Raw genomic sequence first — 12,272 nt, 5'->3', positions numbered from 1 at the left:
GCCAGACACAACCTTTTTATGGAAACTTTGACTTCTTGAAGATGAAACAATGTGTTCAGGACAGCATTTAAAGAGACTTTAAAGGGACGATTTCTCTTTCCTCAAGCAAAATCAAATAAGCAAATGATCTAAGCGGGGATTAAGTAGTGTGTGTATCTACTGTTGAGCTGTGAATGTCAGCATCTCCCACATACAGACTTACCACCAGCACAAGAAGACCATTTCAGAGTTACGTTGGGTCAAGAATCATTTTCTACTGGGGCTTCAGGTTGCAAACGAAAAGCCATGTGCACAACAAATACATATACTCTGTAGTATTGGTCCTCTCTTTTTAAGCCATCCCTGGATTCTAGCATGATCATGCTTTAGGTAAGCAGCTCTTTAACATAATATAATGGACAGTAAAGCTAAAATATTACCTGAGACAGTGTAGTAAAATTATGCCAAAATATTTTTCATAAACGTCTTTTGTAAATATGTTAATACGATCTAAGGGTGCAGGGGCTCGAGAAAAGTCAACTTCAATAATGCAATGGTCCAGTGGGTCTATAGTCATAGAGCAGCACAAACCCGTGGACTGTCGGTCAAACCTTAATGCACCTACCGTGAAAGGGTGGGTTCTGTGAGGGAGCCAGCCCTCAACCGGAATTGGTCGAGCTCTGATCTCATTTTCTCAATCTCCTCTGCCAGCTGTGTCTGGATGAAGCAATTTGATAAGAAGTGGAAGTGATTAATTGTCATATTACTGAGAACAAACTGACACAGCAATCTAATACCAATAACCAAAGTTCTTTCCAAAGTGCTAATCATCATTTCATGACCTACTTTTTCTTGGATTGACTCTTCGTACTGTTTTCTGTAACCTTCAGAGTCCTGGATTAATAAATTCTGTAGCAGGAAGGGAAAAAAACAATAAAAGAGTCAAATATTTAAAAGGACAGAAGTGAGAATGACGAGTTCCCCCATCGACAAGGTAGCCGTGTTTAACCTTCTCCTCAAGAGCCGTCATTCTTTCTTTGAGGTGGAGCTGAAGACGCTCGTTGGACTCCGTGAGGAGTCTGTCCACTGTGTCTGAGAGTCGCTTGTTGTGCTCTTCATTCATCTTTTCCCGCTGTCGAGCCTGACACGGAAAACAGTCACATACCTATCAAGTTCATATCCAGCTTACAAATGGGAACAACCCCTTTGAGATATTTGCTGTAAAAGCTCCTGGTTTGGCTTGTGGCCGATGAAAGCAAAGCAACGTCTTGTGACCCCCCCCCCCCCCCCACCCCATCAATAACAGATACAAAAAAAGGCTTTCTAAAATTGTGTGTTTTTAAAGCCTTTTTGTGTAATTTTTGAAAAGCCAAACTGGTTTAACTTCTTTCATGATTTACAATTCGGCCAAAAAAACATGATTTTCTGGTTTTGATATTTTCACGTTAAACTTTTGCCCTTTTTGCTTTTAGGTGAACAAGAAAGAAAAAAAAAGATCGTATTTTTCTAATCATAAATTAGATTTCATCCTGTCTGGTTAACGACACGGAGCAGAAACAACGCCTCCGCGGTGACTCACCCGAAGGAGCTCCTGGTTCTTCTCCTCCAGCTGGCATTCCAAGTGTCTCATCCGCTCCTCGATGCTCCCGTGACGCTCCTCCGCCTACACGTGGATCACAGCATAGACGGGACAAAAAGAGGGCAAGATGATCTGCCGATGAGTCTGTTTGGGCAGCTTAACGGGCAGCAAAGAAAAGACGTGGCAACGACACAAGCCAAAGCCTCTATCTATCCCAAAATCAAAGATGGAAATCTATTGTGTTAAAGCATAAATGCGGAAAGAGCTGGTTGAAAGAAAGCGTGACAAGGAGAGAGATGGAGAACAAGGCCACCGAAGAATAGAATGAAAGAGGAACAGAGCTCCTCCAGCACTGCCAAGTATGAGCTCCAGCCAGAAGTGCCATGCAGCCGTCCTATGGTGGTAGAACAGCCAGAGCAGAACCCCAGGAAACACACTCGCCACAAAACACTAAGGTAAATGAATGACATCTGCTCTCTAGAGGTGCTGGCAGTAGCTGTGATTCCCTGTGGGACTACCTTCCTAAGAATGGACTTCATGTCCTGGAGTTTAGCTTCCATAACAAAGTGATAATCATCAGGGGAGGAAGAGGAGCTGGAGTCAGACTATGTGGCCGAGGGAGAGGAAGAGGGACATGTTGAAACGTCATGACATGACACCACACGGACACTTACACACAGATAGAGGAAAACAAAATCTAGAGTCGAAGGCATCTGTGGGAATGTGTCAACAGAACGAGTGTTTAGGTGCGCGCGTGTGCGTGCGTCTTCACCTTGGTGAGCGCTGCTATTCTTTGGGCCAGTTCAGCCTCCACCTCCGGCAGCGTCTCGGCCTTCCTCATCGTTTGCTGGAGCTTCTGCTCCGCGAGCTCCAGTCTCTCCTGCAGCTGCCGGTTCTTCTCCTCCATCTGTGCGCAGGGACATCAGAAACACACGTCATTGTGAACTCCAATATCAATTAGTTGAAAGATAATGGTGAAAAGCTCAATAAGCACGCTGAGGAATTAAAGCTGTCCCAGTTCCATACTATGGTGTGCTGTATCCCGTTTCAGTGAATCTTTTTTTCCCATTCCTTCTCATTGACAACTCGTTAAAAAGTGACATTGGGCAAAGCATTTATACATGCTTCTGGAAGAGTTTTCTGCCACTTAGTGGATTTAACCACAGCAACATCCACCGTTTGGATTGACGTGATTTTATTGCCAGTCACTGAGAAGCGGCATAATGTGTGTCAGACGGGTTTTAATAATGTCCAGCGCCTTTAAGGAGATAATGGCGAGGTCCAGTTTACTCCAATTGGAGAGAATGTGAGTACAGGTCATGACTAACTCTTTTTCCCTCAGCTAAGCAAATATTGGATGTATTTTCCAAGTCAGAAGCATGTACATTCTCGAGACTAAAATGAAATCGGGTAACAGGATGTGGAGATCTTCATTCATCAAATTGTGATTACCTCTGTTAATATTACTTTGACATTCCTTCCGGCCCTCCGGAACTCAGCTGGAGCACAAGTGCCTGACAGTAGTTACAGTATTTAATCAGTTATGACAATGACCTTAAACCACCTGCTCAAAGTAAACATTCAAGTAAAACCATTAAAATTCTTTCCCCTCAGTAATTTCCTCTGACATTATCTGAAAATGTCAAGAGGTTTCCTCATTGCCAGACCTTTGAGGATCATGTCTGTTGTACAACCAGCTGAATGCATGTTTGATTCTTTTCTGTATCCCTCTGGATTATACAGACCTGCCTGAGGAAAGCCTCCTTATTGGCCAACTCATTCTCCAGTTTGTCGTTGATGTCGTGCACTGAGGTGGACTCCCGCTGAGCGCTCAGGTAGCGTTTTTCCAAAGTTACAATCCGCTCCTCCATGTCCTCCTTTTGACACATGGCCTGCGTGTCGGAAAAAACCCATACAAAAATCAGAGTCGAAGAGGAAGAACATTATGATAGAAAAATGACATTTCAGCTGTTATGGTCATGCCATACGCAGCAATAACTGTAGTTAGCCTTACATTTATATATCCGCAAGCTTGATTTATGTTATTTCATTATATGAGTACATTTGAATCATGAAAAATTAAAGCACAACTTCACAGTGCAAACTGAAATATAGGATGGGGCAGCTGCATGCTATGAATACAAAACATAAAAATCAGATCATGTCAAGAAACTCTCACACATGTAAGTAAAATCCAAATATATTTAATATATAACATGATTACAGTAACAAAAACACACAACCAATAAAGTGATCTTGCATGAGGCAACTTGAAACCTGCTTTTATTCTCATGAGGGTATAAGTGTTATCTCGGAAGCTCCAAGAGCTAATTTCCTGCATGGAGAATTGCTGGCAAACCCATGTGATTACGTACGGTTTCAAAAATCGTAGTAACACAGAGAACTGAATGGGCCGTGGCTCTCTGCGGAGGCAGCGCAGGCTAATAATACATGGTGCCTCAGATAAGGCTGCATTAGCCAGACTGCAATCACTGCATTGTTAGTTTGCTGTAATTTCCACTAAAGGGGTGACGGGGATCAGCTCATATTTTGGATTCAGTCCACTTCACCTAACGCACGCGTGTGCTAAATGGGCTTATGATTGCGCTCTGACAGTTGCCAATTTATGAAAAAAAGTATTTTTTCGAGGAACTTTACCAGCTGCTTTTTGCGTTTTACACATCAACACTCCAATGTAAAAATTATATATGAGGAACAAACAGTGGCAGACGCAGAGACAGCCGGTTGTTTTTCTTAGGGTTTTTTTTATATCTAAGTGCAAAGTGTTGGAGTGTGTCCCTGAGATGTGCGTATAGCCTTTTCCTTTATGGCGTATATTAATAGCATTCACCTGCTTGTGTGTGATGGTTTGAATGAGATGCTAATAGGGGCTTTTTAGAAGTTTTGGCACTTAAAGTAAAAAGTGTGGCTGCAAATGTTTGCATGAATGACACACACACACACACACACACGCACGCACACACACAGCCACAGGCAGGGTGATTTTCAGAGTGTATGCTAATGGCAGCTTTTTTTAGGCCTTCTTTGATGTCTCTCTTGCAACCGTTATTCCCAGGAAAATGTTTGCGCCGTAACCTCTTTGATGTCCCTCTGGTACTTGTTGTTCATCTCTTCCGACTTGATGAGGTCCTTGCGGGCCGTCTCCAGCTCCTGTTCCACCTCAGAGACTCGGCAGGAGAGGGAGGACATGCGCTCCTTCATCTGGGCCAGCTCGTAGTTCTGCTTCTCCAGAAGGTCCTGCAGCTCCACCACCTGGCTCGCGTCGTGGGCAGTCTCCAGGGAGCCGTTGGACAGCCGCTGGGGGTGAGAGATCAGCAAAGGTGGGATGGAAACTTTCGCTTCAGCGTGACAACAGAGGTAAAGCTCACCTGTCTTCTTAAAAGACGGGTGGACATTATCCCGGATCTGAGGATGAAATCCTGCAATCTGCAGCTTGCTTGGCCCATGACCTGCTTTTCTACAATGTGTCATGGAAATTACTTCAATAGATTTTGCTTAATTAGATTAAATGGGGGAATAAGCCTGTGTATTTATACTGTATCCTTCTACCCCGTCCATCAGAACTCTGTCCTGCAGTCTTTGCATAATTCTGCAACATACTTCCTCATTTTGCAGCGGGTTAAAAAAGAAAAGAAATATTAAATAACAGAAACGGTTAATAATTATTAAGAGTTAATAGTGCAGTAGAATAATGACAGAAAGTAACAAAGTAGAAGAATAAGCAGGATTGCAATAAACCAGTGAAGCACATCTTCCTGCCTGCTTCCTGTGGTGTGCTGAAATTACGCTTGAGCAATTACAATTTCTCCCACTTCAGATACCAAATCTTCTTTTCGAGGCATTACACACATTAGCACTCCAATAATTTCAAGTTCGGGAGCCCGAGGCTTTTTTGCGCATTCCCTGCTTCCAATGATTCAGATGGTGACAAAGAGTGAGCAAAAGAGAATCACTCCAGACTGCTTTGGAAAAATTGGTTTTGACACTTGAATTCGCAATATGATTAAGATTCACTCAGTGCAGCTCCACTGGCCTCTGCTCGAAGTCGACTGGAAACGCGCCACAGAGGGCCGAGAATGATGCGTCAGAAAGAGTTCTATTATCAGAGCACACTTTCCTTTGAGAACTATTACAACTACTAACTACTACTGTTCAAATGCATCGGAAGACTGAGAAAGTGATGTCTTTATTGCGCAGCTCACTTTCTGCATCCGACCCATGGAGCAGCCCATCCTAATTAGGCTTCTCCAGCTGCTACCTGTGATCAATGGCTCACCTGAGTCGGCAACGGGACCCACTAAATCATGCCACTGCTTTTAATACCGGCGCTCCGGCAGTGCGCGTCAGCTTTAAGGATTTAGCTGTAGTTTATTGCACAATGTCACAACACAGACACAGAAAGATTATTCAGCTGTAGCTCCCATTACTGTGCTCATTTCACAGTCTTGCAACATTAACACATCCATTTTCTTGCAAATTAGAATGTTTTTATAACCTGTGACAGTTTAGATTTTTTTATTTTGCCACTTGAGCAGATACATTTCATGGAGCAGTTCACCCCAAAGTCAAAAGATTCTGAACTTAATCCTTGCTTACCCAGCGGATTATGTCGTATCTACTTTATACCGTATATGTAGAAGTCTATATTGCAATCTTCAATTAGAAAAGATCAACATTTCCAGACATCTTATTACAAATATAAGACTTATTTATCAGATGAATAAAAACATCAAAAAAAGTGCAGTGAAATACAATGTGAAGACTAAGACTAATTTGAAAAATGCACATTTCATTATAGATAGATCCCAATCGAGGACAAAGTATAGAATAAAATATTGAATAGTGCATTATCAAATTCAAATAAGTGAAGCAAATGAGGTGCCAGAACTTCCCTTGAGCATTAAGACTTTATGCTACTCCATACTTCTAACATAAAAGAGATGGTTTCTCAAATGGAAAATGGAAACCCAGGCCTCGTGTACGCCCTTAAAGCTGCTCTGGGTGTCATGGCCGACAGTCTGAATTAAAAATCAAAGTGATGAATAAACAGAATTATTCTGTCAGACTGTATTAGTTGGTCATCTGGCAGATCCAGATATGCAGAAATGGTTTGAGGGCACAGTGGGTCAATGTGCACATCTTCCTCCCCTGTCTCGCTGGCATCTTTCCACCAGTCACATTAATGACAACCCAGGGACAAGTGTGAATCAGGCGGGGTGGATTGCGCTTCAGATCCTGCTTATCAGGGTTGTCATTCCCCCTTCACGCATCTGTCAGTCCCCATGAGTGGTGGAGAGTAACCCTTGCTCCCAGCTTAACCACAGGCTAGCAGTAAATACATATCGATGCAATTTATTTCGCAAACACCAGCAACCACTAAAAAAACAACACGTACTCCGAGTCAGTCCTTTTATCTTCACAAAACACGGCAGACGATAGCCGTCTCCTCATTATTCAATCCTTCTGCGCAACACGCCCTTCATCTTTTTACTGCCCACATCCCTCCTCCTCTTGCACCAGACCAGGTAATGGGACCGCCATTGATCTACTGCTGTAGGGTGTGCACACCGCTCTCTGCATGCCAAAGGGCCTGCTTTGGTTCCTGGGGCTGGTTGTTTGGGCTCAGATGCAGGGTCTGTTCTGAATGATAGAGTAAATACGGATGCAGCGACACATTTTTCTGATCAGAGGGTACTTTGTGTTTAGTTCTGCAGGCCCGCGCGTGCCGCTGCATAATAGTAGGGCACAGCCAATGTAGGCCACCTCCTGTACACATGCACAGCTGACTGTATGAAATATATATGATTTCTACTGTATTATTTTGCTCAACTTTGCATTTAAAACTCCGTTTTCAAATGTTTTCTCCATGAACCATTGGCGTGACGCAACCAAACCAGCTTCGCGAGCAGCACCGTGATCACTGGTGCAGTGACTTTGTAGGCATTTGAGGATGCGGCATGTCGGCATATTTTACAGATCCAAACTCAAACGGTTTAATAACCGGTTAATGATTGGAAAAATAAAAAGGAAACAACACGTAGAAAGAAAACAACAGATTTTACTTTTGTCTATTTCTAGCCAATTCTTTATATTATATATTATTATCATTAAAATCATGACTTTCCTGCTGCTGTGGAAAAAATATTTTATTTTATCATATCTATATATAGATCCTGCTAATATTCTGGATGCTTACCTTCCCATGGACCTTCTGCTGAGCGTCACCCTCCAGCATGTCCTCTCCTCCCTCTCCTGAGGCCACTTTCCTCTGAATGTGCGCATTTTGTTCCCGTAAGGCCACAATCTGCGAGGCAACAGAAAAGCACAAACATTAGAGCCTGAACATGTCAGAATACCTGCAGACACACACCAGGAAGGGTTTATGACAGAAGTCACAGCTGACACGAAACAAAAAAATCTGACCAGATGTGCATTTGCTTTTCTTTGATGTGGCTTTGCAGCACAAACTGAAGCAGTTTCTCTCTCACGCAGCACTTCTGCAGGAATGTATCAACATTCTTTTTGACACATGAGGCCTGAAGCAAGCACACTGATCCAATCACTATAATTATCACGTGACTTAGGGCTTGTTTCCCCATCTCAAAGTTACCATTCTGAACTCATAATTCACCCTGTGATTATCACTCTAATCACGAGGGGGGGAACGACATTGCAAGCGTGCCTTGCTGTTATCTCTCACCACCAATCTGAAGTTGTTGTGTTTGACTCTCCAGCACCAGAAAAAAGAAAAAAAAACACTGAGCTGGTAATTTAAAAGCATGCAAGTTATTACAGGTGATCTAAAATAATGATTCATGACAGATCAATCTTTCATCCCATCAGCCTTCCCGCCTTGCCAAGCCTTTCCCGGTTTCCTCCAGCATTCGGGGTGCACTCTGCCTCTCCCCAAAGCAAGCTGGGAGAGGCTCTAGCAACGTCCGTGACCCACAGAGCAGAGAAGCGGTAGAAAATGTGTGACTGAATTAATATAGTGCGACTACAGAGTAAATAGTGAGACTGAGACCTTGCAGCATCATTTCAAACTCACAAGGTGTCAGATCTGGAGCCAAGAGGGCAGCAAGCCAATTAGAGAACTTATTTCCCCCAACAGGCAGGAACACTTTACATGCATAATAAATACGGTGAACATGACAGGTCAAATTAGACAGAGGAACTGTGGGAGATGTTCACATCAGACTGAGGAATATGTTTAGAGGTACACAAAGAGGACAATCTATTATTGTGTGATGTTCAACTTGATCCATATTCTTATTGAGGTTGTAAGGTTGTTAAAGAAAATCAATACAGGTACCGATACTTGATTGTTTTGTGTTGTGCTGACTTTTTGTAGGATGACTGATTTTTACTTTTTTAATTAATTGTGTGTTCTGGATATTTGTCTTCTGTTGTTGTGACAAGTTTAATACATGAATATAAGTGGCATGAACCCACGTTTTTTTGCGGAGTGCAAAAACAAACAACTAAATTCAGCACATGTTCCATGCTGCATGAAGTAGCATCAGGTTGGTATGCAGAAGCATCGAAGATGCTCTGAAACAGCCATAAGTAAAATCCCAAACATGCACATTTCCCCTTAATTATTTATCAGCTCACAAACAGAAAGCCTTTTCTGTTCTTTGTTTTAAAACAGCCCTTAATCATTAGTAATCACACAAAATATTCCTTTAGATGCGGTTTAAAGAAGGCATCTTTTTCTGAGGTAGCTCTGTGGGATAATCATGGACATAACCATTGAGTCAATGCCAGGTTTGGGTTTTTTTTCTAAGTAGGGAAAGAGGCTGACAAAAGATCTTTTCCACACACAACATCCAGACTTGATCCAGCATCAAACCTGTCCCCAGGCTTCACTGTGATCCATCCGACCTTCACCTTTGCTGTCACAAACTGACTACAGAATGTCTGTTTCAACAATGGCATAACCATGCCTCACAACAAAATAAACACAACAAAATAAATCTACCATTGCATTGATTTATAGTCTTCTCAAAAACAATTAATCAGCTGCAAGCGGTTTCAGAAATGATCTATTTTGTGTCATTTTATTTTTCTTCACTGAAGAGTTCCTTCCACCAATCCAGTCCTGAGTCAGGGCAGATTTATGGTTGTCACTCATCATCTTTTAATCCAGATTTTCTTTATTATTTCTAAATGTTGCCTTCAGGCAGCGTTGGGACTTTATGTCTGAAGAGGAGGGTTGGCGGTGCCGATATGAATAGCTATCAGGGATAGCTTTTGATTGTGTTTATTTACTGCTCGCCTTGTGTATAACATTTGTATAATTGTGCGTTTGCTGATCAGAGACCGCAGTGTTGATTGCTAGCTGCTGCTTACTAAATGCTACAATGCAGCACAACACAGTCTGGATTAGTTCATTCCATAACGCCAAATTGCAATCAGTGGCGTAATCAGTGCATGTCCGCTTAAACACCTGGGACTGCATGAAGTGAAAGGCCGAGGATTTGATCGGGCATGGCAGTGTTGTCTGGAACCCTGCTGTGAGGGGGGGGGGGGGGGGGGGTTATAACAGACCTCCTTCACTAATCAATTACCAATTCGCTGGTTCCTAACTCTTGCCACCTCCCTGGAGTCATGGACACTCCTGTTTTGCAAACGATTGAACTGCCCTGAGGTCCAATCACTCGTCTGTCCACTGTTAACCATTTACGTTGTACAGCCTCACAAATGTACTGTACAGATTTTGGAACATTTGCGGGCATGCAAATCATTTTTAGGATGTAAACCAAAAAAAAAACCTTCTGCCCCTCCCTGCTCAGATCCTCCAATGTCTATAAGGATTCAGACCACAAACAAGCTGATCATCACCCCTGCACGCTCATTAACATACCCACCCCTCCACCGGCTGCTGCCCCCCACCTGCTATCTCTATTTATGTCTTCTCACTCTCTCAGTTCTCTTTGCGTTTCCTCTCCTCTGCGCCGACAGCGTCCCAAGAGTCCGTTCCCTCCTCCCTTTCTTACTCTCTTCACTAACTTTCATTCATGGTCGGAGTGTCAGGCTGGCGTGTCTGGCAGGCTTTGAAGTGCACAACCTGAGGTTTACTTCTCAGATGGAACAGGACCATCTGCAACACAAGACCTGTCCTCTGCCCACCTGAACCAGAAGGCTGAAAAAAAAGCTTGCTAAAGTTGCCAGCCTTCTGTCAGGCACACGCATGCACAATACATTTAGTGTGGCTCCCCCATGTAGATGTGGGGGAGTGGAACTGGCAGATGCACTCCAGTTGTTTGAGTTGATGATCACTTCAGGGAACATCTACTGTATTCCAGGATGAATTAGGCCATGAATTTAATTTATATCCACATAACTGAGCAGCAAATAATCATGTACTCTTTCTTGTTTATTTCAAAACACGCACTTGACATTGCCAAATGCATTTAAGAAGACAATTAAACAGCTGGCCATGCCCATTTGCACATCATGGATGTACTTCAGAATTTTTTTATTCAAATTGTTATAGGTGTTTGTGTTTTGGTTGCTAAAATTACTATAATTACTGCAATTAATGAAAATATGTCATTACTTATATTCCATCCATCCATCCAGGGTGTGATTTAATGATATCAAAACATCCATTATCTTGCAAAAACAGTTGCAGTGTTTACCTCCTGATTGGCTGCTGTAAGCTCCTCCTCCAGGACAGAAACCCTCTCCAGCGAAACTCGTAGTCTCTCCCGTACCTGAAAACAAAACAAAGGTCTTGTAGATCTCCTGACTGTAGATTTCCCCTTTGACTGTCCTACTTCCCTCCCTCAACCTCACTAGAACATTGTTGCTGTGGCTTCAAAGCAGCATCATGAGGCTTTTCGCTGCTTTTAATCCGGCGGTTGCAGGGGTAAGATTGCCCTCCGAGATTCCTGTCTTCCTCTTTGACACATCTTATTCTTGGATCACCTCAGCTTGAGCAATCACTTGCAGTACTGTGACCCAACAGGGTGCCTGATCTCAAAGTAGATCAACCATGGATTCGATGATTGCCAGGTTTGGAGTCAGAACGGCTACCGCAGCTTTTATTCCCTTTAGCAGCATGGCACTGGAAATGCTTTATAAATGATGGCTTTATGGGGGGGGGGGTGATGAATGGATTACAAGGACATTGTGATATCGCACAGAGGTTAAGTTCACAGAGCAGCAGGGTGACAGGAGAATTCTGAAATTCTGTGTGTGGTTGTGGAGGTTCAAAAGCCGCAAACCGAAAAGGTAATCCACACCAATCACTTGACAAGTCAGGCATGTTGGTTCCTGATGCCGCCTCACACACTGTTCATTCAGACACCTCTGAGCTGAAATGATGCGCTAATTGAAACACACTCACCTTCTCATCTAGGGCTTTATGGTGTTCAAACAAGGACTTGAGTGCTTTGAGGACCTCAACTTCACTCGATACTCCCGAGGGCGACTGAGCCTGGCGCTTGACCACCGTCATGCGAAGCGACCGCTCATGCCTGGACACCAGACACTCCAGATGCTCCAACAGTAGCTGAAGAATAAGATGGAAGAAATCATTGGAGCAAAAGTATGAAGCCAGGAGGCTTCATACTTTTTTCATACTTAAGTCCGATGCAGTAAAAGGAAAGAAACCGACACTTCATTCAACACCTCATTTCCTCTTGGAAGTTGTGCGGAGACGTAATATAATATCCCCAGGATAAGG

The 12,272-nt window shown here is 43.1% G+C and overlaps 1 protein-coding gene across 1 annotated transcript in view; it reads right to left on the bottom strand.

The window, feature by feature from the left end:
- Positions 1 to 604: 604 nt before the first annotated feature.
- Positions 605 to 12,272, bottom strand: part of LOC137913954 (liprin-alpha-2-like) — a gene marked incomplete at its 3' end in the record, with an annotated part of 65,203 nt that continues 53,535 nt past the window's right edge. The window contains exons 3-13 of the mRNA XM_068757576.1: positions 11,934 to 12,098; positions 11,224 to 11,298; positions 7,776 to 7,883; positions 4,655 to 4,876; positions 3,304 to 3,450; positions 2,331 to 2,465; positions 2,077 to 2,163; positions 1,559 to 1,642; positions 989 to 1,120; positions 826 to 888; positions 605 to 696 (exon numbers count right to left, since the gene is read on the bottom strand). Of these exons, the coding sequence (XP_068613677.1) occupies positions 605 to 696; positions 826 to 888; positions 989 to 1,120; positions 1,559 to 1,642; positions 2,077 to 2,163; positions 2,331 to 2,465; positions 3,304 to 3,450; positions 4,655 to 4,876; positions 7,776 to 7,883; positions 11,224 to 11,298; positions 11,934 to 12,098 (1,310 nt within the window). The remainder of the gene's footprint in view (positions 697 to 825; positions 889 to 988; positions 1,121 to 1,558; positions 1,643 to 2,076; positions 2,164 to 2,330; positions 2,466 to 3,303; positions 3,451 to 4,654; positions 4,877 to 7,775; positions 7,884 to 11,223; positions 11,299 to 11,933; positions 12,099 to 12,272) is intronic.

This window comes from Brachionichthys hirsutus, unplaced genomic scaffold, assembly GCF_040956055.1.
Source record: "Brachionichthys hirsutus isolate HB-005 unplaced genomic scaffold, CSIRO-AGI_Bhir_v1 contig_887, whole genome shotgun sequence".
NCBI lineage: Eukaryota > Metazoa > Chordata > Actinopteri > Lophiiformes > Brachionichthyidae > Brachionichthys > Brachionichthys hirsutus.
Note: the sequence above shows the minus strand (reverse complement) of the source record. Positions and strands in the feature narration are given on the sequence as shown.